The sequence below is a fragment of the Artemia sp. Qi Xiang Cuo genome, chromosome 5 (genome assembly GCF_049724085.1).
Source record: "Artemia sp. Qi Xiang Cuo chromosome 5, ASM4972408v1, whole genome shotgun sequence".
Taxonomy (NCBI): domain Eukaryota; kingdom Metazoa; phylum Arthropoda; class Branchiopoda; order Anostraca; family Artemiidae; genus Artemia; species Artemia sp. Qi Xiang Cuo.
In genome coordinates, this window is record NC_142798.1 from 36,296,126 (window position 1) to 36,319,361 (window position 23,236).

Below are 23,236 nucleotides of genomic sequence, written 5' to 3' on the forward strand. Positions count from 1 at the left end.
CTGCTACTACTTATAGTACTACTGTTATCACAACTACTACTACTCTCGTGTCTCCTACTGCATATACTGCTTTTACGAATACTACGATTGCTAATGCTAAGGATAGCCTATTAGGGTAAAATTTTCGGGGAATGATGAGTGCTGTTTTGAACTAAATCAGAACACACTATGCATGTAGGTTTCAAAAAAGTGTACCAGACGTATCTCAGGAACGGATTTGAGTATTAAATTAGAGCTTTTCAGTAAATTTTGAGGGGGATTTTGAACTAAATGTAAAAGGGGTGTATCAGCAATATCCCAGCAACACCAGAGGGTACTAAGCTAAAAACTTCAGGACTACTAATATTACTACCACTTGTTACCACTTGTTACTATTTTTATTACTACCACTGTTACTACTGAAAAAAAAAAAAAAAAAGTTTAAATGAAATCAGGTTGTCAAAATTGCATAAAAGGGAACTGGAATAGGGTATAAAATTAGAAAATTTCAAGGAAATTTTATGTTTGTATAAAACTAACTCTAAAGGTACTATATGTATGCTGGTTGTCAAAAGGACGTATCAGCAGTATCTAAAAAAATGGTTGAGGGCAATAAGTTTGAACCTTCAGGGCTGCCACTATTGCTACTGCCACTACTACTGTTGAACTAAATCAAAAGGGGTTAAGTGCATCCAGTTTGTCAAAATGGCGTAGACACAATGTCTCAGGAACAGAATAGGGTATAAAATTTATTTTTAGGGTAAGTTGAGGAGGGTGTAAAACTAAATCAAAAAGTGATATATGTATCCATATTGTCAAAGGGACAGTGCAATATACCAGGAGCAGCTTACGGTGAAATTTTCAGAGCGTTTTTGTGGGGATGTTAAACTAAATCAAAAGACACTATTTGTATCCAATTTTGTTCAAAGGGCATTTTTTTTTGTGATATCTCAAGAGCGGCTTTGGGTATTACGATAAAATTGTCAGGGCTTTTTGAATGGGAAATTTAACTAAACCAAAATGTACTATATGTATCCGAGGTTGTCAAAAGGGTGTATCTGCGATAAGTCAGGAAATGTTAAGGGAATTAAATTAAAGCTTTCAGGGCATGGGGGGGGGGGTAGTTTATTAATATTTGTCTATACTCTATACTTGTCTCTATCTCATACGATTACTTTTTACCAGTAAGGATCTTTTTTACCGTTAATTACGTGTTCGACTTCTTAATGCTACTATAACTGTAGCTGCTAGCTCCGGCTCCTTCTTGGAATTTTTTGTTTTTTTAACGACGGTAAAAAGTGCTTTTCGAATGACATTCTGTAGATATGTCAAGCTCCTTTTCCGTCTTCTCCTATGTAGCAAAAATGTGGCATATCGAAATATTACCATAATACAGACCCGTTCCGAGCTTGAAACAAGGCTATTAAAACTCAAAGATGATATCATTGAATCTGAGCATTCGTTGACTAGCCTTATTTATGTTCTGTTGAAGTGCATAACATTATTTCTCCTTTTCTCTTCTATTCCATCTTCTATATTTTGTTTTTCTTGGCGGGTAATAAAGGAAGAATAATATTCCTAGCAACGCCTAAAATTGCTTCCCGGGAAAATTAACCTCATAAATAAATTTTAGACCCAGCAATACCCCCACCCCCTCCTTCCGTGAGAAAAATAAAATTTTGAACGTTAGTAAACATTGGAAGTTATTGCTTAAAGTGATTTTAGGTTTGGTTGTAATAAGGTTCATGCCTTTTTTTTTCAATGAAGAGAGAGTAAAGCCACAAACTAGAGTAATGTAATATATCCTTGAATTCATGTGAACATTTGTAACTTGTTACTTTCTTAGATACTGGGAGATGTAGTTCCCCAAGGATAATATTTGCCTATTGGTAAAACTTGAAAGGCATTTTCAGATTGCCATATAAAGGATGAAATGAAGTAGAGTGGGATAGTGCTGCGAAACCGTTGAAAATTGGGAGATAGAATAGTTATGTGTGAGAATGGCCCCGTTTGAATGATGAGATAGCAAGTTATCACCGAGGGACATTCGATTGATCGTCAAGGCTGAAATGTTTGGAATAGTAGGCTACAGGCAACTAATAGCTAGGCTATACCCAGGATTTTTTTTCGGGGTGGGGGGGTTTTCTAAAAAAAAATTGGGAGGGGGGGTTACACAAAAAAACGCATACAACCTTGGTTTATGTCCATGTTTGTTACGTTTTTACGAGTCAGACAAACATTTCGGGGGGCGGGGGGTCAAACCCTCTACCCCCAACCCCTGGATACGGCCTTGGCTAAGACACTAGTGTAATTAGAAAGTTTAAGTGTATTTTAACTAGTAACCAAACATAGCTCAAGGCTCTTAAGAAAATTAAGAGCATACAAAAAATGAGTTGGAATGCTATGAAGCATTAAATAGACTAGTATGTAACGGGAATTGAATTATACGTATGTGGGCCAGATGTAATGAATCGGCAGTTGAAGTAACTTTTGCTTGGGCATCACTGACATGCTATGGACCGAGACCTTTCATTCACATCGCTTAAAGCTGCTGGAAAGCGGCAATAATCAAAATGAGCTATGAGGGCCTAGTAAAATTGCCATAAAAAGGTGGGATACAAACAAACAGAAAGGGATTCTGAACTTTAACCACACAGTGACTAGACATATTTTACGACTTAATAGGTCTGAAATATGAATGATTATTGAAGCGATTGCAGGTATTGAGAATGTTGCAAATTATCGCTTCGAATTTCAGAATCATCGAATAGGAAGGGCTGACTCTCCGGTTGGTCGAAAACGTGAGATGGCCGGGGAAGCAAGAAGGCATCTAATAGAAGAATGTTCGACCGAGATTTGATACCGATTGGAGGTATTGTCTTAAGCCAGTTGTTAAGCTGGGGGACATAATTGGGATGACAATGGCTGACAGCTTGCAAAATAAAGGGAGATGGGGAAACTGAACTTTAGTTCTCCCCGCCACTGATTAGGTTTTTTCTGTGTGGAGTCAATTTGGCTTTGTGGCCTGACCTTCTCTAGTTTGATGAGTCAGGCCTTGAATACATTGTCTACACTGTGTTCTAGAAAAAAAGTTCATAAAAAAAAAACATGATTCCTTGAAAAATTGGTTTTATACTTTGAATTTGTATTTTCTTTTGTAGACTTGGTCTTCTTTGATTTGAAGCTCTCCTATTTCAGATTAAAAAGAATGTGTTCTAAATGATACTAGTTGTGGTGATATTATTCGATCATGTATATGATACATAATTATGTGGGATTCCTTATGCAGCAAGATTTCCCGATAAATGGGATAATCATTCTTGGATGGACAAGCAAGATAATAGATGTCTAATTATCTGATTAAGTTAGTGGCTTTAAGTTTATTTGCTGTAACCACAATACGCTGGCATAGGTAATTATTATTTTGTCGGGATTTAGTTCGTAAAGTCCCATCAATTATGCTAATTATTATAATTGGTTTTCAAGATGCAACATGGCTATCAACTAATTTTGGAATCATTGTTTGTATCGAATGCTCAGGAGTTCATCGAGAGATGGGAGTTCATATTTCACGTATTCAATCACTGACACTTGACCATGTCCCGCCTTCGCAATTGCTTGTTGCATGCAATATGTCAAATCGAGCATTTAATGAAGTATATGAAGCAACGAGGCAACGAATTCCTAAACCCTCAGCGGAAAGTTCAATCCATTCGATGTAAGTAGTTCTATAATGACATTACTGGCCCACTAATCAAAACCATGCGAGCATCATATGCATTACAATATGTGCATTAATATATAATAAATTAATGAATATAATATCTGCATTATAATGAAGCTTACATGCTACTTTTTGAGTTTGATAGGTGGACGCAGGAGGGAGTGATGGGCCGCAATGGGAAGTGGCTTTTTTCTGCTCTGAAATTTCTCATTAAACGCTCATGTCTGGGTTGTGTTGAACCGCTTTCCTCCCCAGTTATTATTTTTGCAAACAAATAATTATATTTTAATTACTGTTTATTATGACACTGTTGCCAATCAAGTTCTTTAACGCCGTGTATCGCTTTTTTTTTTTTACTGCAAAGTGTGAGCAAAATGAATGGACTTTTAGAAGTTTTGCGAGTTCAGAGTGCTAAAATAAGTTTGAAAATTAATGTTAAGAAGACTGGTCACTAAGGCTAGGAATAAGTGAAAATAAAAAGGTGACGTTGGGTAATGAAAAGATTGATCAGGTGGGCAGCTTCACTTACCTTGGTAGTATTATTAGTAAAGATGGTTGGAGCAGAGAAGATATTAAAAGTAGAATAGCCAAGGCTCAGGGTGTTTTTCACAAATAAAAAAAGTTTGGAAGAATAGGAAGATAAGTCTGCTAACCAAGATTAGAATATTAGAAGCTACAGTGATGATAGTAGTCAAATATGGCTCTGAAGCAAGGGCGCTTCCAAAAGCGTATGAAGATTTGCTATATGTTTTCCAGAGAAATTTTGCTTAAGGATTGTTCTGGGTACCCGGCTGACTGACCGTGTTTCAAACAATAGGCTGTACGAAAAATGTGGTTCAACACCGCTCTCTAGGGCTACAATGAAAGAAATTTCGTGGTGACTAGGGCACGTTGTGCGGATGAAGGATGATAGATTGCCGAAGATTGTTCTTTTTGGCCAACCCGTCTAGGGCTAAACAGAAAGCAGGTCGTCGTCATCTGGGGTAGAGGGACGTCATAAAGAAAGATTTAATGGAAATAGGAACTTCGTGGGAGGGTGTAAAAAGGGAGACTTTGAATAGATTGGGATGGAGGAGAAGCGTGAGTAGCTATGTTGGCCTCAGGCGGCTCGGTGCTGCGGTGAGCTGTTAGTAGTAGTAGTATTCAATGCAAAGACTTTTAGATTGTACAATATTAGTTACCTGGCTTGTGGTATTATAGCTTGACTGGTTCCTCGTGACACATTTGGTATGATGCCGAAAATATTGTTCTACAAAATGTTTACTCACTAATTTCTTTTCGTGACTGCTAAACTTGTGTTATTACTACCATTACGTACCCAGAAATAAAAATTGGCACGTTCAAAGCTGTTTTACTATGTCTTTAAACTCCTAAGTATTTGGGAGTTTCATCGTACACCTCCAGGCTGTTAATATATCGTCCAGACATTTTCAGCCCTCAAAAAAAAAAAAAAATCAAAAAAATCTGGAAAATGGTTGTACAACCCTTTGGTGTTACAATAAGGATTATATTTCTGAAGAAGATTATATTATAAATATAATCCACTATTATCTAGCTGGAGGGGGAATATTTCAGCCCTTTGTTTCATGTTTCATGCAATTTTTTTTCCGGTTTTCCGGTCGAACATCCTGTTGTAATAAACACAGTGAAGGTTATCAGTGACATAGCTTTGAACTTAGTTTGCTGAAAACAATCTTTTGATCATTTACAGGGAAAAAAGACACGAATATATCAGAGCAAAATATATAGATAAGAAGTTCACTATACGGACCTGTTCGGATGACAATGATTTGGAAAACGATATTCGAATGGCTCTGTCTAATGGGGATTTGCTTCAATTGTTGCAAGCCTATGCGGAAGGGGCTGACTTTTCGCAGCCTTTCTCTAGTCAGGTAAGTGATTTTCAGCTGCCACTTATGAAACAGTGCTTTAATTTTGAATACCGCTTATAAGACAGTGCTTTATACTTGTCCATGTTGGCTCCCTGGTATCTCCCGGAAAAGTCATATAAAATTGAATTCTTCCAACAAACAGCCCTGCAAATAATTTTCAAAGAAGATAAGGTTTGGGCGCAGGAGAGGCATGTTGCGCCCCCATTATGAAAAAGATTAAAACAACATTCCGAGTTCCTCTCTTTTTGTTAATTGTATAGGCTTTGCCTATGTTTTGAATATATCCGCTTGCTTTCCTTCCTTTCTGCATTTTTAATTTACATATATATCGTTTTGAGTTTTACTTGTTGTTAATCTTTTGAGATGTTATGGCTCATTTATATTTCTTAGGGCTTGGAATTAGTCCCTAAAGTCCCTTTTTTGGAAGGTTCCTTCCAAGTCCCTTTTTATGCAAGAAGTCCCTTAGCTCCCCCCAAAATCCCTAAAATTCCCTGTTTGAGGGCATGTTAAACCTGAAGCATGATTTATTTGAAAGACCCACTTTAGATAATATGGCTTCTCCACAAATCTGGTTGTACTGTTCTCGTGGTTACGCTGGTGCAGCTCAGAAAGAAGCAGCAAAACAGTGGGAAACTATGTCTGTGGCCTAAGTGTCTACTGTTGTAAACATTGGCAGCTAATAACAGCACAAAATTGGCCTATATGATTGGGGGGGGGATAGATGGGTCATATTGCCGTACTGCTCAAGGATAGAGAGTAACGTTGGCCTGTAGGATGGATGGGATGGATAGCTTCATAAAATGAACCATTCCAGTAGGATTTTTTTAATTGACTTATGTTCCATTGGTAAAAACTATATATTCTTTCACTCTAAATGTTACTTTATAAACTAATAGCAGGTTGAGGGAGAAGAGGAGAGTACCACGAGGGGAATATTCAGATGGCAAAAATCTTATACTCAGTGTTTTTTCTTCTTTGCTTAAACCCACTTGTCTTTCAATTATCTCAAGTTTATTTAGGAAAGACAATGGGCCACTGCAAATTTAGTTGCTCCTGGTTAACTAAAGAAGACATGAGTGGCAGAAAGAAAAACAATGGTGTAGAATTGGTGATGATGAGTTTTCTTTTTACTGCAAAATATGCAAGAAAAACTTACCTGTTGTAAAGGCTTTTGCACCTTGAGTCAGCATGTTTTGTTCGACAAGCACAAAAAACAGGTTGCAATCCATCTTAATCCGGTACGGTTGCAATCTGTTGTGTAGATCTGCTTGGCAATAGTCTCAATCAGAAGAGCCATCAGCTAGCAATGGAGGTATAACTATTGAGATGTTTTGTGGTAAACATGTTGTGTACAAAGCAGATACCATTTGGGTACTCAAGTCCTTGGAAGCTTTGATGTCTGCAGCTTTGTGTGACGGAATCATTGACGTCTTTGAAGGCATGTTCCTTGGTAAGCTACCATCTGGGATGTTGATGAGTGTGAAGAAAGCTATGTCTTGGTAACTGATGCACTTCAACTGTAAACGGAATCTTATGAAGGGCAGGGTTGAAGCTCACTTTGTTCTTGAATATGACGAAGCTACAAACAGTGAAGGAAAAAAGGAGCTACAGATTAGAATGTGCTTTTTGTCCTCTTTAAGAGATCAAGTTGTGAACCGCCATCTGGTGACGTATATCATGGGACATGCAACTGGTCAGGATATTGTAAAAAAGCTGATATCATGCATTGGCAGTGAAAATTTGCATCTTGAAAGGCGGTTCATTCCTGGGCCCTCTAAATGATAGACAGCGATGGGCCTAATCCCAATAGATATAGTTGCAAATGAATGCATTAAAGAAGAAAAAGTCTTCAAAAGAGCTTGCAAACATTGGCATATGTAACATCCATGTTGTGCACAACGCATTCATGAAAGAGCTCCAGGAATTTGGAGAGAGGCATCCAACTTCGTTGTCATCTTGATGCGTTTTTCCTTGGCTGGCCTGCAAAATGTGAGGATTTTCAAGAATGCCAGAAAAAGGTGTCCCATACAATAGTTTCGTTCAGCACATCTCAACAAGGTGGCTGACGTTGGGTCCTGCTGTTTGCTGAGCAATTGATCAGTGGCCGGCACTCTTGGAGTATTATTCGTATTACGTGCCATCAAAGAAACATTTGAAGAATGTCGCGTCGTCAACAAAGCACCTCAAGATTGTAAGCTACCTAAAACGGAAAGATATGCTTGCAGAACTCGAATTTACGTATCCATTGTCTGAGCTTTTTACGAAATTTGCAGCAGCGTTTCAGAAGAATGAACCCCTTTATCACGCTCTTCACGCTAATCTGAAAAACTTACTTCTCACTGTGTTGGCGAGACTTCTGAAACCAGATATTCACATGTCTGTTGATGAAATTTCTGCCAGTTTGCTTGAACTCGGTCAACTGTTTGCAGCACTCTATTGTAGGAGAGCAGGTTGAGCTTGCGTTAAATGCTCAGAAACTCACCTTGGGAGAAAACAACGGTTCTATCATAATACATGAAGGCATTTAAATGCAGCTGCCAAACACTTCATCAAGAAATGCCCCATCTCTTCTAATAGCCTTCTAGAAACGCTTAGATGCCTGGATCCCACGGGAAGGAAAAGAGCTAGATATCTTTTCAGATATAGTTGTGCAGGCCCAAGATACCCCAGTAGAAGTAAGTGTTGACGGTGTTAGAAGTCAGTGGATATTGCAACAAGCCGAGAAATCAGTAGAACCAACGCCATCACGTGTCGACCATTGCTGGCATCAAATCTTCTCTAAGACGAATGCTTTTGGTGGGCAAAAATATACGTTTTTGTCAAATCTTGTAAAAGCTGCGTTGACATTATCGCATGGCAGTGCTTATGCAGAGAGGGGTCTTTCGCTCTCGGGAAGACTTCTTCTGTCGGATAGAGTATCTATATCAGAAAGAGTCCTGAATGTGAAGCTGTGTGTGATTGACGAATTGAACACATATGGAGGCAAACCCAAAATGTTTACTATTCCCAAGGAGTTGTTGACTTTGGCTAGGTTGGCTTTGTCAAAATATCAAGAGTATATGGAGAGCAAGGCAAAAGAACAAGCTGCTGAACGAAGCGTCCAAGACCAAGAGATAGAAAGGGAGCTGAACCTAGTTGACATTTCGAGCAAAAAAAAAAGAGCTAGATAGACTTGAAGAATCATTTGCAGGGAAACGGGGACTCTGAAAAAGAAAACAGAACAATTGTTCATGCCCTCTTGAAAGATACCAGCGACATCTTAGAGACAGCAGTAGTTTCTAAGGATTCCGTGGACATCACTTTGGCAAATTCCCTACTAGAGAGTGCCATGAAAACAACAAGAAGATGAAAAAACGAAACAGATAAAAAAGAGTGGGCTGAAAAGGATATAGACAAGAGGAAGTCGGACCTGATAAACAGGTTCACTAATCTCTCAAAGAAGTTGAAGAAGTGAATGAGTTAGCTTGCAAGCTGAAGCCTTATAAATCTTTTTACTTGTTTCTAGTTTTGAAGTTGCTTTTCTTTTTTTCTTTTTTTTTAAATAAACATAACGGAAAGTTTGAACAAAAAGAAAATGGAAAAACAACGACAACTAACCTGTCTCCACGGAAAATGAGTTCCTTCCGAGGCTCATGAATATAATGATTCTTAGGGTGATATGGCCATTGCTTCTGATTCATGAGCAAATGAATGTTTTGACCATGAATGGTAATCAAAATCTCTTCCTACTTTGGTTCCTTTTTTCAGCCTCCCTAAAAGTCCCTTGACAGGTCGTCAAGTCCCTTTTCTAATGAGCAGGATTCATTCCGAGCCCTGATGAATCTGATAAAATGACAGATTTAAATAACGACTGATGAATGATTTATTCATTGTGTCAATTCAATTTTTTATTCGTTTGCCAGTTTTGCATTTATCGTTGTTTTTCAAACTTTTTTTTGATGTTTTTCTTTTTTTTCGAAGATCGAATTCGGCTTTTGTGACAGTGATGTTTTGAAATTAATAACTTATTTTACCCTCAATTAAATATAAATATGCTTTGGACATTAATAAATTTCTCATATCTGTTCGTCTTGAAATGTCACGATATAATAAACTACTGGCTGCTAGTTCCTTCTAGACGTTTTTAGGCTGTCAGTAATATACTTCCAAGGATAATAGTAATTCTAGGTAGCCAATGTAGTATTTAATTATAGAATGAACGAATTTAAGATATGAATAAAATAGGAGAATCAACACAGTGTAAAAAGCAACCAATAATAATGCGAATAGAGATAAGTGTCAGTGGTCCATGTTTAATGTAAAAGCAGAAGGATATTTTGATTTAGTGTCAGAAAAATACTATTCTTAATTACTATTATCAACTTCCTTAGGATCAAAGTAATGGTGAGACACCTCTACACCTTGGAATTCGTTTGGGAACCAATCTGCCGGTGTTTGACTTTCTAGTGGAAAACTCCAAAAACTTGGATATAAAGACCTCTGACGGTTTATCACCGCTGCACTATTGTGCCATTTATGATCATCCAGAGCATATGAAATTGCTAGTGCGATCTGGAGCAAACGTTAAAGCAGAGACGGAGGATAAAAAAACTGCCAATCAATTAGCATATGAAGTAGGGCATCATGAATGTCGAATTCTAGTAAGTATTCTTAGAAAATTAAATCTTAAGACTAGCTATATTCAAGAATTCTTTATCTAAGTTATGAACAATTCTATTATCTGAGTTATAGACAGCACCAAGGCAAAACTGCCCCCGCGGGTCTTCAGCCATCTTAATTAACGAATTAGGGCCTTTCCCATGCAAATGTAACCTTGACTCCATTCATTCGGTTTCATCACTACGGTCGGCAGCTCAAGCCGTTGTCCTTGTACGCTTGTTTTTATGATTTTACATTGTCAGTTTGTTGGTCTCTACTTTTTAGTTTATAGTTAGTATTTATGTGTCCCATATAATGGTTCCAAAAGCATTTTATAAAACCTTTGACGTTTCTAGCTCAATTAATTTACCTTATCTTTCATTGAAAATAAATAAGGGTAAGTTCTGAGTTCTTTATTTAAAAATCATAAACAAAAAACTACTTCAACAAAATCTCCCCCATAAGGCTCCATGGCCGGGAAAGAAATGGGGAGAAAAAATACCAACACAAAAAAAAATATAAAAAAAACCCCAAAAAATTCAGTCGCCCACCTTAATAATCCTCAGAATGACAAGCTAGGCAGGGGGTAGCACATGATTTCACCAACTCAAATAACTATCCAAGTCAATCCAGAAACATCGACTCCAAGGGAAACTGGAAAAAATTAATTACTAGCTAGAAACTCTCTAACATAATTTTTGAACATACCAAACGAGTGGCAGCTTCGTGCAGACACAGGGAGCGTGTCCCAAATCCTGTTGCAAGTTGTCGGAGGGTTGAAGTCAGACCTCATCGATGGAGTATGAAGAATCTGTAAATTGCTGGAAGTGCGGAGATGATAAGTCGATTGATCAGAAACGAAAGATATATTATTTCATAGAGCAGCAGGAAGATGCCCGTGCAACTGTAAAAAAAATGAAAGAAGAACAAGAAAGAAAATAGAAAGATTTCAAATCAAGCAAGGGTTTAAGTGACGATCGGTTAGTTTCCTTCATAAGAGTCCTTACTTTATCATAAAGTTTTGAAAGGGGCATCAGAGAAGAGGGAGAAGTTGACATCCAAGTAACAGAACAATATGAAACATAAGACTGAACTAGGCTGTAGAACAAGATTCTAAGAATCGACACTGGAAATATATGTTTAAGCTTTCTAAGGATTCCAAGACTCTTGGAGACTTTCATTTTAATCGGGTCAATATAATGCTTGAAGGAAAGATTTTCTTTAAGCAGGATGTCTAGGAATTGAACGTAATGATCCTTAGGTCTACTTAGAGAACCTCTTGATACGTGTATTACATTTAAGTCAGGGCAAGCCTTTGAGACTCTAGAGCAAATGAGAAAATATGACTTCCCGACATTTAAGGCAAGATAATTTACATCAAACCATTGGATAACTCTTTCGAAAAGGGCTTTCATCTTTGAACGACGATCAGACTCAGTTCTTCCTGCTGTGCCAAGAGTACTGTCATCAGCAAAAGCAATAAGTGTATCCGGTAAGGACGAACTCCTGTCTCAATTAATGACGGATGCTGGTTGACAAAGACGTCAGCAAATGGTAGGTTTTCAATTTTGAACCACATTAATAAGGTCATTGACGTAGATTAAAAAGAGTATCGCTCCAGTGACAGGTCCTTGTGGAACGCCAAACTCTATTCCAGAAGGGTTAGAAAAGTGAGGATCAACTGAGATGACTCGACCAGATAAATATGATAGAAACCAAGAATGAGTATTCCCTCTTATACCAATATGGGACAGTTTCCAAAGAAGAATCTTGTGTGTTAATGAGTCGAATGCTTTTCGTACATCGAGAAAAAGAGCAGCAGGTATCAGACCAGAGTCAAGAACTGAATATAAATAATTCAAAAGAGTTGCGCATGTATGCTCAGTTGAGTGCTTCGCCCTAAAACAAACTGAAAATGCAATAATGTTGTTTTTAACTATTACGATGACCAAAATAATTTGCGCAACAACCCCTTAGCTAGCCCTGATAGCCCCTTAAGCCATATTAACTATGAATATCTCGACACTTTTGATTTTGTAGAAAATGTAAAACCTAAGCTAATGGAAGAGATCAAACTTAATATGATCTGCTTTAACATCAGAAGCATAAGAGATAAGTGGAGTAATTTTAAAGATTTGATTTTAATTAACGGTTACTGCCCTTTCGACGTAATTGGAATAACGGAGACATGGCTTTCAGAAATTGATGATACTAATGAATTTTCCCTCCCTGGCTTCCAAGCTATTCATATTGAAAGAAAATTAATCAAGTCTTCTTGTGGCATTTCTCTTTACATCCGGTCAAGTCTAAAATTCACCAGGCTATTAAACTGTGAATCCTTATTCTCGCAACCTATAAATAATAGATGAATTTATTCAATAATTGTTGATATAAGTGTTGACTACAATTCTTTTATTTTTTCATTGTTTTATAAACCACCCTCATTTCCGACACATTTCTTTTGTAATCTTTTTGATGACTTTTCTAGTTTTATTAATTTACCACAAAAGAAGGCAATAGTTTTTGGGGACTTCAATTATAATTTACTAAATGTTAGCAATAATATTGATTGTGATACCTTCTTTGAAACATTTACCTCAAGTGGTCTTCTTCCAACAATCCTTTTTCCTACTAGAGTTGATCCTATGAGGTCTACCGCTACTGTAATTGATAACATTTTTGTATCCACTTCCCTAGAAAACCACCTGTCCTCCATAATACTATTCTCTGACGTGTCAGACCACTTTCCGATCTATCTCTCCCTACCCTTCCAATCAACTACTAAACACCCTAGAACTAAGACCCCTACGTTTAATAAAATATATAATTTTGTGAATATGAACCGGTTCATGGATCGTTTGAAATCCTTTGACTGGTCCAAGGTTTTGGATTGTCAGGATGTTAATTCAGCCACAAATGGTTTTACACAGGGACTGAGTGATCTTATATCAGTTCAACCTATCCAGTCTGTAAATCAAACCGAAAAACTACCTATATACACCCCTGGATGTCCAATAGCCTGATAATCTCTTCATACTGTAAAAATGACCTATATAAGTTAGCTTGCAAAACCAGCAGCGTTATTGACTTAACTAATTATAAAAAATACAAAAACTTATATACCAAAATCATCCGTGAAGCAGAAAAAATTATTATTATTCAAAAATCACTCAATGCAAAGGGAACTTGCCAAAGATTGTATCCACATTTAATAAAATATTTTAAAAAAAAAGGAATTAAAGATCTATCCATATTAACCTTAAGGATATTAGTGACAGATAAATTGACCCAATCTCATTCCTAAGTGCTCTTCGGGATTATTTCATCAATATATCACATGCTAACTCCTCGTCCCCCTCCGAGTCAGTACACCCTAGCAAGAATCCTAGATCCATGTTTTTCTCTCCAACTGATAGTAATTTGGTGCTTCAAGTTGTCGAATCTCTCTCTAAAAGTAGTACACCTGACTTCTTTAGAATGTGTAAGAAGTTTCTTAGAATCGCATCTTACTATGTTTATCTTCCAAATGAGAACACAGCAAACTTGTCTATGATTAGTGGGGTCTCCAATTGAACATTTAGGTCAATACTTGTTACCTTCATTCATAAGAAAGGCGTTCCACCTAAGATACTTAAGTATCATCCAATCTCGATTCTCCCAAATATTTCCCACGTGTTCAAGAAAATTATCTTCCGATGTCTTTCTTCCTGTTTATTTGGGATTAATCCTTCAGGTTCGTTGATTTCTTCTCATCAATATGGCTTCCGTTCTAAATTTTCAACTGCTCATGCACTAATCGACGCCACACAGTTTATCCGTTCCCAACTTAACCTTAAAAATACTGTAATTGGCTTATTTGTGGATTTTTCTAAGACCTTTGACATGGTTGATCACAGTGTTTTATTAAGTAAACTCAAGAACTTAGGGATTCGTGGAATTCCTTCCTCATTGTTCGGCTCTTGTATCTCTAGTCGAGTACAGAGTGTGAGTCTGGGTGGCATGACCTCTCATCCCCTATCTATCCGGAGGGCGTCCCGCAGGGTTCTGTTCTTGGTCCAATACTTTTTATCCTTTATAATAATGATTTGGTTACAGGCCTGGGTCCATCAGTGCACCCAGTACTTTTTTCTGACGATAGCAACTATTTCATCACCGGCCCTAATTTACCATCCGTCGTCACCTCTGCTCAAATCCTTCTGAATAGAGTACAGGAATGGTCTCTCGTTAACTGCATGACCATTAACAGCATGAAAAGTCAGGTTGTATTATTCCGAACCCCTTACAAAAAAAATGAAGCTCAGCAAGCACTTGGCCTAAAATATTCCACCAATCTCTTCCCGCAGGTCGAAGTTGCCAAGTTTCTTGGTGTCCACATAGATTCCTCCCTATCATTTGCAACTCATGTTTCCTACATCAGAGCCATAATCTTGGGACAGGTAAGTATAATTAATCGTGTGAATAATTTTCTTCACCCTGATATCCTTGTCACCCTTTATTACTCTTTTATTTACCCATATATCTCATACTGCGGATCTGTTTGGGGCAACACTTATCCTTCAGTTACCAATAAATGAAAATATGTCCAATACCATGCCGTCAAAGCAGTTTTTTGACTGCTCAGGCTGTATCCACCCAGTACTTGTTTCCAATTTCGGTATTATCCCTTTTGAATAAATCATTCGAAAATTAAATCTATCCCTTGCATACTCCGCTTACCATAAAAATCTTCCTCTCCAATTATTATCTTATTTTAATTGCAATAATTCTGAAGGCCTATGTCTCCGCTCATCCAACCGTTCCTTTGTTGTCCCCAAGTGTGTCTCTAGCTCCTCCCAGCGATCCCCCATTTATAAATCTATACTTCAATGGAATATAATACCCTCCAGTATCGAGCTATCCACAAGTTTTCGCACGCTGTATAACAATGTTACTAAACTTTGATATTATAAATCTCTAAATTTTTAATCAATTTGCTTTAATTTACCCGTGTTTTCTCTTTTTTCTGTTTTTTCTTTTTTTTTTCTCTCTTGTTCATTTTCAATTTTTTGTTGTTATGGTCCTCAACAAGTTCGCTTCCAGGATCCTTATTATTATGTGTGTTATGTTTCATCTTTTTTATTTCAATAAATTGAATTGAATTAAAATCATGAAAAAAAGTGGTTTGAATTAAGAAAATCAAGAAGTCAAGAAAGCATAACTTTTTCAAAAATTTTACAAAACACTGATAAAAGGTATATGGGACGATAATTTGCAGGATCATTCCTTGATCCACCTTTAGAAAGAATAATAACGCGAGCACGCTTTAAAGCACTTGGGAAAACACCATTTTCAAAGGAAAGATTGATCAAAGGAAAGAAGTCTCGTGAGGGCAGAAACGATGACAAGAAAAATGAACTTTACAACCTTAGTCGAAATACGGTCTGGGCCAGAAGATGAAGGACCTCAAACCATTGACAATTCTGGCTATTTTAGCTTCAGAGGCAGGTTCCAATGCCATCGATTTAGGACAAGGCGGTCCAAGGTAAGACCTAAAGTCAGGTAGAGAAAAAGAAGGACTTACAGAAGAGGCTGTAGTTTTGTCGATATTAGAAAAATAGGAAGTAAACGCATCTTGAACTTTTAGCTCACCCTCTACATTTTCGCCTTCCATCACAATACTTGAAGGGGCAGAAGGAGGCAGAGAAGATGGCCTGATAACAGAATTGATTACTTCCATGCCTTCCTAATGTCTTTACCACATGCAGAGAATCTTCTGTAATAAAATAACAATTTGGCCTTTCGGCAAAGCGAATTGTAAACTCTTCTATAAGCTTTGAAAAGTTGAAGTCGAGAATCACGATAAGATGGCTTAGAGGACCTGTAAGCCTTCCAAAGATTATTTTTCTTCCTCCAACTTCTAAGGAGTTCCGGAGTCATCCAAGGATTCAAAGAGGTTGTTCTTTTCGGTGCCGGATTCGACTGGGGCTTATCACATGTATCCAAGATAACTTCTTTCAATGAATCATAAAACGAATTAAACAAAGAATGTATCAGATTCCTTTTCAGAAATACTTCAGAAACAACCCACCAACTGTGACCTTAGAAGATGCAAACTCTGATCATTAAGTGTTAATGAGGAAAATCTAGTACAACCAATCTCTGGATTTTTTGTATATTGATAAAACAAATAGATACAAATAACTAAACATACAAAAATAACATTAAGGCCCCATTCACAATGAAATTTTACTAATACCAAGATTACTAGTGCTAAGTTGAGTAAATCAGAATTCCTCATAGAATTTTTCAGCTAATCAGAAAACTCAAGATCAAATCAGAAGATCGGGTTGGTTCAGATTACCGCCAGGTATCAGCATAATCACATTGTGAATAGGCCTTTAGATATGTGGGTGAAACTTTGCGCTGATATGAAATAAAAAAAAAGAAACTTGCACAGTAAAAATAAATAATAAAATAATGTGATCACAAAGCAACAGAAAAAAAATATTGTTAATTATTTATTCGATATGAAATTTTTCTTTTAATAAGTATAAATGTATCAATAAATAAAATCATAAAACAGAAAAAAAATACAAAATGTTAATCAATCTGATTCGAAGGTACATTTAACCCAAAATTCAGCATTCAATTCAGACACAAATTGATTAAAATTATGTTGCTTCTTAATGTCTGAGCTAAATTCGTTCCCCTACTCTTAGGGCCCCCGTAAATGGTAGAAAAAGCAGTCCTGCTTGAAACCACGTTAGAACCCTTAATATCACCGCTTATCCGAGCATCTTGATGATGAACGTTATTCCTCTCAAAAAATGCTCCCCTAAAACAATCAGGCAACCATTAAAATAATTGCAAATAAGACCCATCGCATAATAACCACGTAAGCCATATGCCATGACGTTAGTTTCCCATATATTGATCTCATGGACTTGAGTCTCTATTCCACAGTATCTTCCAATAGCATCATTCTGTAATACAAATATATTGTCGAAGTATAGAAGGAAAAGCAACAAGCCATATTGATGAACATTACGAGGTATACGGTACTTTTAACGAAAAATATGGTAATTTTAAAGCCAATCAATTAGAACATGGTTTAACGTAAGGATTACCCCCCCCCCCCCAAAAAGTAAATAATACTGCATTGGACTTTAAAGTCCCTACCGGCGGTGCTGATCTCCGTTTCTTGGCCCTTCAGCCAGGAAGTACAATGAGGGGTTGGAGGCCAACCATCCTGTGCTTTCGCACACCCTTCCTGTTTACCTTCCCCAGATTTCTTCAGGTACCCATTTAAAACTGGGTCGACTCTGGCTGAGCTTACAGAGTCTCGCCACTGACCCCCGGCCCAAACCAAATAATTGAGTAAACTAGGATTCGAACCCTCGTCCTCTCGGACAAAGGATCCTAAATCCAGCGCACCAATCCACTTGGCTAGGATTACCCCAAGATCCCGCGATAATACTTAAATAAGCGTCAATAATAAGTCCAGAGTCCTTAATTAACCTAGCACGCTCAATAATTTCATTCTTAAAAGGTATACCTGAGCTGTTTTGGATCTCCGTATACCAGAGCGATTTGCAGATTTTAATTCGTAAAAACTACGGAAAGTCATCCTCGCGGGCTCAAGTTCTTCCAACATTACGTTGGACCAACATGAAAAAGCCAATGCTTCCATGCTCTTCCCGAGATCAGAAAATGTTAAATTTTCCCGCTAAAACGCTTAAAGCTTGAATTTTACCTATCTGAAAGGTGTGGAAATATGAACCAAACATCTTTGTTAAACATGGGGGGGGGATTGAAAATATAGACAAAGATCTGTATGAATAACTTTTCTTTTTGTTGTATTGCTCGTTATAATTATTCTGACTATTAGTAGAAAGGATGAGATTCGAATAACGTGTTTTTCCTGTTTGTTTTGTTCGTTTTACAGCATTACGTCCTTTCGTTTTGTAGCATTGTGTTTTCTTGGCTGTGTTCATTCTTAATTTCTGTTTTCACAGCTAGACAAATTAATGGGGTTGGAGCCATACAATAATTTGACTGCCTCTGATAAGAAGTTACTTGTGGACAATATTCTTTATCCATGGAACTTGTCTCAAGATGATGGCTCTACCGACTTCTCTGAGGATGAAACAATTGTTGAAACTCCGGTATTGTATTGTTGTTGTTATTTGTATATTTGGTGGCATATAATCAGGGGGAGTAACCAAAGGGGTAAGGGACTGAAGCTCCCTCCCTTCGGGGCCTTCGTGTTACAAAGTATTGTAGTTTCTGAAATACTACAAGAAACTTTGCGTTTTTCTAACTGTAATAGTCTACTTAATTTTTACGTAATAAACGTCAAATGATTATAAACATGAATATATTTTTCTTTAAAAATGAGGAATATATTTGTATTGTTGCTCCACAAATTCAAATGAATATAAGACCAAAAACAAAGCAAAGGTAAGGGAAAAGCAAAGAGAGAGAAATTTCAAGATGAAGACAAACGGGACTACGGCCAGTAGAAGGGAAAAGATAAAAAGATTAAAGCGACGCGGATATTTCGCCTGTATAAAACAAGGCCTCTTCAACGCTAAGAAACAAAGATAAAAACTAAAACAGCGTAAATCAAATAAAATCCAAAACCAAGAAATAATAAAAACAACAACAAATATATACAGTTGTCGCTACTTTGGTTGAGCACCACATATGCTAAATAGAGTTGCTCCAATGAGAACACTCAAGCGACTGGATCAAATAAAATGAATACAAAGTTAATTATTATGTTGCGGAATAATCCTCTTGCCTGCTACCACTGCGTTAATTCTCCCAGGTCTTGTATTAAAGCTACTCCTTTGGTGATTTTCTAAAACCTTACTACCCTCATTAGCTATTGGTTCACTTCCTTAAGATTTCCTTTTCTCTTTGTTTTTGTCATGGCTGGCCAGTTAGGCTTCAGAACTTTCATTTTCGAAAAATAAGGGGTCCCCTCCCCGGCTTCCAAGACCTAGTTTACTTCTAAAAGTTTGAATGTATGCCTGCCAATCGTTTAAATTGCTTTTAATGTAAATTAAAACAATACAAAAGTAAGAGGAAAATGATTTTGTTCCCTGGTCCCAGAGACAAAATTACTGGATACGCCCTAAACCAGCGTATCACAGACCTTCCTGACCCTGGCTCGGTAAGAGGTTTTAAGATTTTTCAAGACGGATTATGAAAAAGGCACACATTTTTTTAGAGAAAAAATTATTGTAATGAAAATTTAATTATTTATTTGCCTATTTTATACGCAGGAATTTCGAAATAGTTAAATTATAAAAGAAAATACAAGCAATTGAGAAGTTAACAATTATATTCACATAAAACCCTAGTAAATGAGCACACTTTGTTTTTCCTTTTGTTTTCTTCCTTCTGAAAAAAGAGGCGATAAGCAAAGATACCATACTGTAGGGGCATAGATATGGGCCAGGAAATATTTAAGCTGGGAAATGGATGGGAAGTACTTTGTGGGAATTCCAACACCTAGTAATGTTATAAGCACAACTCATGGGTGCTGGCAATAAAGTTTTACGAAAGAGTAATAATGCACGCAAATGGCGTAAAAAAAACGATTTGAAAAAGAAAATTGCTTTTACATTTTTGTTACGCCCAAGAAAATTTTCTATGACCCAACGTCGGGATGCTACCCACACTTTAGGAAATGCGAGCATATGCCGTTTCATAATTAAACTTGTTTTGTCTAAACTGTGTTTTGGAAACTCCTCCTATCAGAAGTTATTAGCTCTATAAACAGTTCACAAGCGATAATAATAGTAAAGAAGACCATCTGTTTTTCCCCTCTTCTAGGATTTCGGGAAAATAGGAGTAGAATATTCCAAATATGGACAAAGAAAGACGGAACAAATAGAGTATAAAAATATGTGTAAAAACTCAACATTTTTATTTTTCGATTGAAGGATAGGATAATTTTGTTTAATTTATGTCATCTTTTTTCAGTTTCTGTGCATTTTTTTTCTCTTATTCATCCTATAATAGGTATTGGTTCCCAAATAGGTCTTGGAAAGCGGCTCTACTCCGTCATCAAGACCTCGACCTTTAAATATACTTGGAAAAGTATCTCCACGAGCAAGAACTCGCTCTTCAACCTCTGAAAGTCTCCCTGGCTCTAGTCCGCCCGCACAACTACTCTGCCCTGATTTTGGTCCTGCAAGTGCGCCGTCTTCCAACATTAAAAAGGCTATAGGTAAGAATTTTATTTGCCGGAGGTGGTTAACTGACGGGGATGGCTCTGATCTTTGAAGGTTATAATAGATATTCTTTGTTTTAACAACTGATGAAAATCGGCTAAGAACATTAATCCTTCATTATAAAATAGAAGAGAGAATCTAAAAGTTTAGCCAGTTACTGCATTATGACAAAATTTTGCTCGGCTAATTTTGACTAGTTTCTCATTCGTTTGTCCGTTTAGGCACTGATATTAAAAGAAAGAAGTGAAACTCTAAGATGCCTCAAATTCTGTCCGTCCAAAATCAAAAGACTTTAATTCAAATTTGTAGCGTAATTTTTCCCGCCCTCGTCTGTCTTGAGAAGGAGAGTTTGGGTGAAAGTACTTCTTCTTGAATATTTGCCTATTTAATGCATTTGTTCAAGTATTTTGTCTAGCTAAGGGATTCTTGATTAAGAATATTTTTATAATATAAAAGCTTTTGTATATTTGTCTCCAAAACGTGTAGAAATGCTTTTTTATTTGATAGACAATGGACGACACAAGCGGCTGGCACCGAATCCACCACCAACTCAACTTAGTAGAAAAGGAGAACTTTATCCGCTCAACACTAGTAACAGCACACCCCATATTGGTGGGCATCAGAGAAATCAATCTGATGCTGGTGTGCAGAGTCTTAAAAACTTTGGAGCCAAATCAACGGGAAATGATATTGTTCGGACAAGAAGTACTTCCGCAATGAGTCATTCAAACTTAATGACCCAGTCCCTTTACCAGCCAGGTATTGTTTTTTTTTTTTTTTTTTTTTTTTTTTTCTCGCTGTAGCAAGTATTTCGACAAGATTAAAAAAAATACAGATTTTGTGTTTACAGAGAGAGAGAGAGAGAGAGAGAGAGAGAGAGAGAGAGAGAGAGAGAGAGAGAGAGAGAGAGAGAGAGAGAGAGAGAGAGAGAGAGAGAGAGAGAGAGAGTTTATTGCACACAAAAGATAATACAAAACAAAATTTAAGCAATGCTTTGATTGATTAAATACTCATGGTTTATGCACACATACGTGTGTTTAAAAGCCTGTGGCCGTATACACGGAAACAAAAAAAAAACAATATTACTCAACGAATTTAAGTCATTGTCTTCCGTGCCTTCACGTCATTCTTTATAAAACATCCTAACGCAATAGTCAAGTCTCTCGAAATAGGCCTGATTACAATTTAAAGTAAAATTACCGACTATAGTATCTTACGCAGTGGTCTATATTTCGCCCGCGCCTGCAACCGATACTCAAGGGTCCTCTTTGTTAGGGTCAGTTTCAAATGAAACTTCTCTCCTTAAACTTCTTTAATCTGGCCAAATAACGTAGGCTACTCCTAACCAGTTAGCCAAACCTGTATCTCGTAGTAATACAAACTTACCGAGGAAATCAGCTTACCGAGAGGACCCTGACTCTCATTCCATGCCCACGAGACCACCAGCAGAACTACCGTGATCACTCGTATAAGTTCTAAAAAATAATTCACTTGATCACGAAGCCATTTATTATTGACTGATTATATAGTGGGGCTATAAAAGCTGGTTACAAACTTGTATTAGAAAGTATGTGACCACTCTTTGGGAATTTGAAAGTTAAAATAGCGACATTTAATTGCAATCCATGATAGTACACCTTTTAAGTATATCATTATTCTTCTCGTTTATTTTTAATACTTAAATCTATAAAAACTAAAAAAAAAAAAAAAACTCAGCCAAAAAAACTTTTAAAAACCCAAAGTTTCAAAAATTTCCTTTTGCGCTAAATTATCTTAAACGGTTGTGACACCAAATGTAGTTAAACTGTGAGATAAAACGTCACTTAAAAAATCAATAACCTGTGTCGAATTTGCCACGCTCCAGTACAGGTTACACTTACTGAATCTTCATGTTCCTAAAAGGTATATTTCTAGTTTATCTTCCACCTCTCGACAATAGCATGGATTGGTCCTTGGGTGTGACTCCGGTCGGAAATCATGATACACCTTCAATAAATCTTGTGTGATGGAGCTTTATGAACTTGTAGCATTCCAGACGAGAAAAGGAGAACTTTATTGTAATGTCTGAAAGTTCAATATTAAATCGACTAGATATTGTTGATTCTAAACTACTGATAAAAGCTCATGTAATGATCGAATTTCTCATCATTTTATGCTTCGCTAATTTGGTTCGATCATGGCTCTCAGCAATATTTTTAGCATAAATTGGAAAGTTTAGTGTTATTTTTTTCCCATAAACCTTTACCTTAGACCTTAGTTCCTCCGGTGCCTCGAGAGGCACACAGGGCGTCAACGTGCAATCGTCTCTCAAGAGAACTGCTGCGTAGATGTCCTCCGACTCTGGGATGAGACTCGTCTGAAGGATTTTTCTCTCACGTTCGTACGTCTTACGGAGTGTGTTCTTTGGTCTTCCTCGGTGAGGGGTGCCTTCCAGTTGCCAGTGGAGGAGCATTTTAGGAAGTCTGTGATCTGGCATACGGAGGATAAGTCATTAAACTTTTCATTACCGAAGACGTCGAATAAGAAAAAATAATTTCATTTACAATTTTAAATGATCGTTGAAATCATGTTTCTGCTATTATTACATAGCCCCTTATGAGTAAAAATAAAATAAAAATAATAAAGATTTACCTTAACTTAGAACAAATATTCTTATATCTTCAATCACTTCCATGTATAAGACATTTCTATGTACGTTGGAACTTATAGATTATGATTCTGAGCAAGTGTTTGATTCAGCTGACAGAAGAGCTTTATCGAAGGTCGTATCCTTGTATGGT

The 23,236-nt window shown here is 37.0% G+C and overlaps 1 protein-coding gene across 1 annotated transcript in view; it reads left to right on the forward strand.

Annotated features, from left to right (window-relative positions):
* LOC148952097 (arfGAP with SH3 domain, ANK repeat and PH domain-containing protein-like) overlaps nucleotides 1-23,236 on the forward strand; it is a 64,009-nt gene that overhangs the window by 16,952 nt on the left and 23,821 nt on the right. The window contains exons 4-9 of the mRNA XM_089089134.1: nucleotides 3,466-3,697; nucleotides 5,415-5,595; nucleotides 9,966-10,235; nucleotides 18,228-18,377; nucleotides 20,263-20,452; nucleotides 20,964-21,215. Of these exons, the coding sequence (XP_088945260.1) occupies nucleotides 3,466-3,697; nucleotides 5,415-5,595; nucleotides 9,966-10,235; nucleotides 18,228-18,377; nucleotides 20,263-20,452; nucleotides 20,964-21,215 (1,275 nt within the window). The remainder of the gene's footprint in view (nucleotides 1-3,465; nucleotides 3,698-5,414; nucleotides 5,596-9,965; nucleotides 10,236-18,227; nucleotides 18,378-20,262; nucleotides 20,453-20,963; nucleotides 21,216-23,236) is intronic.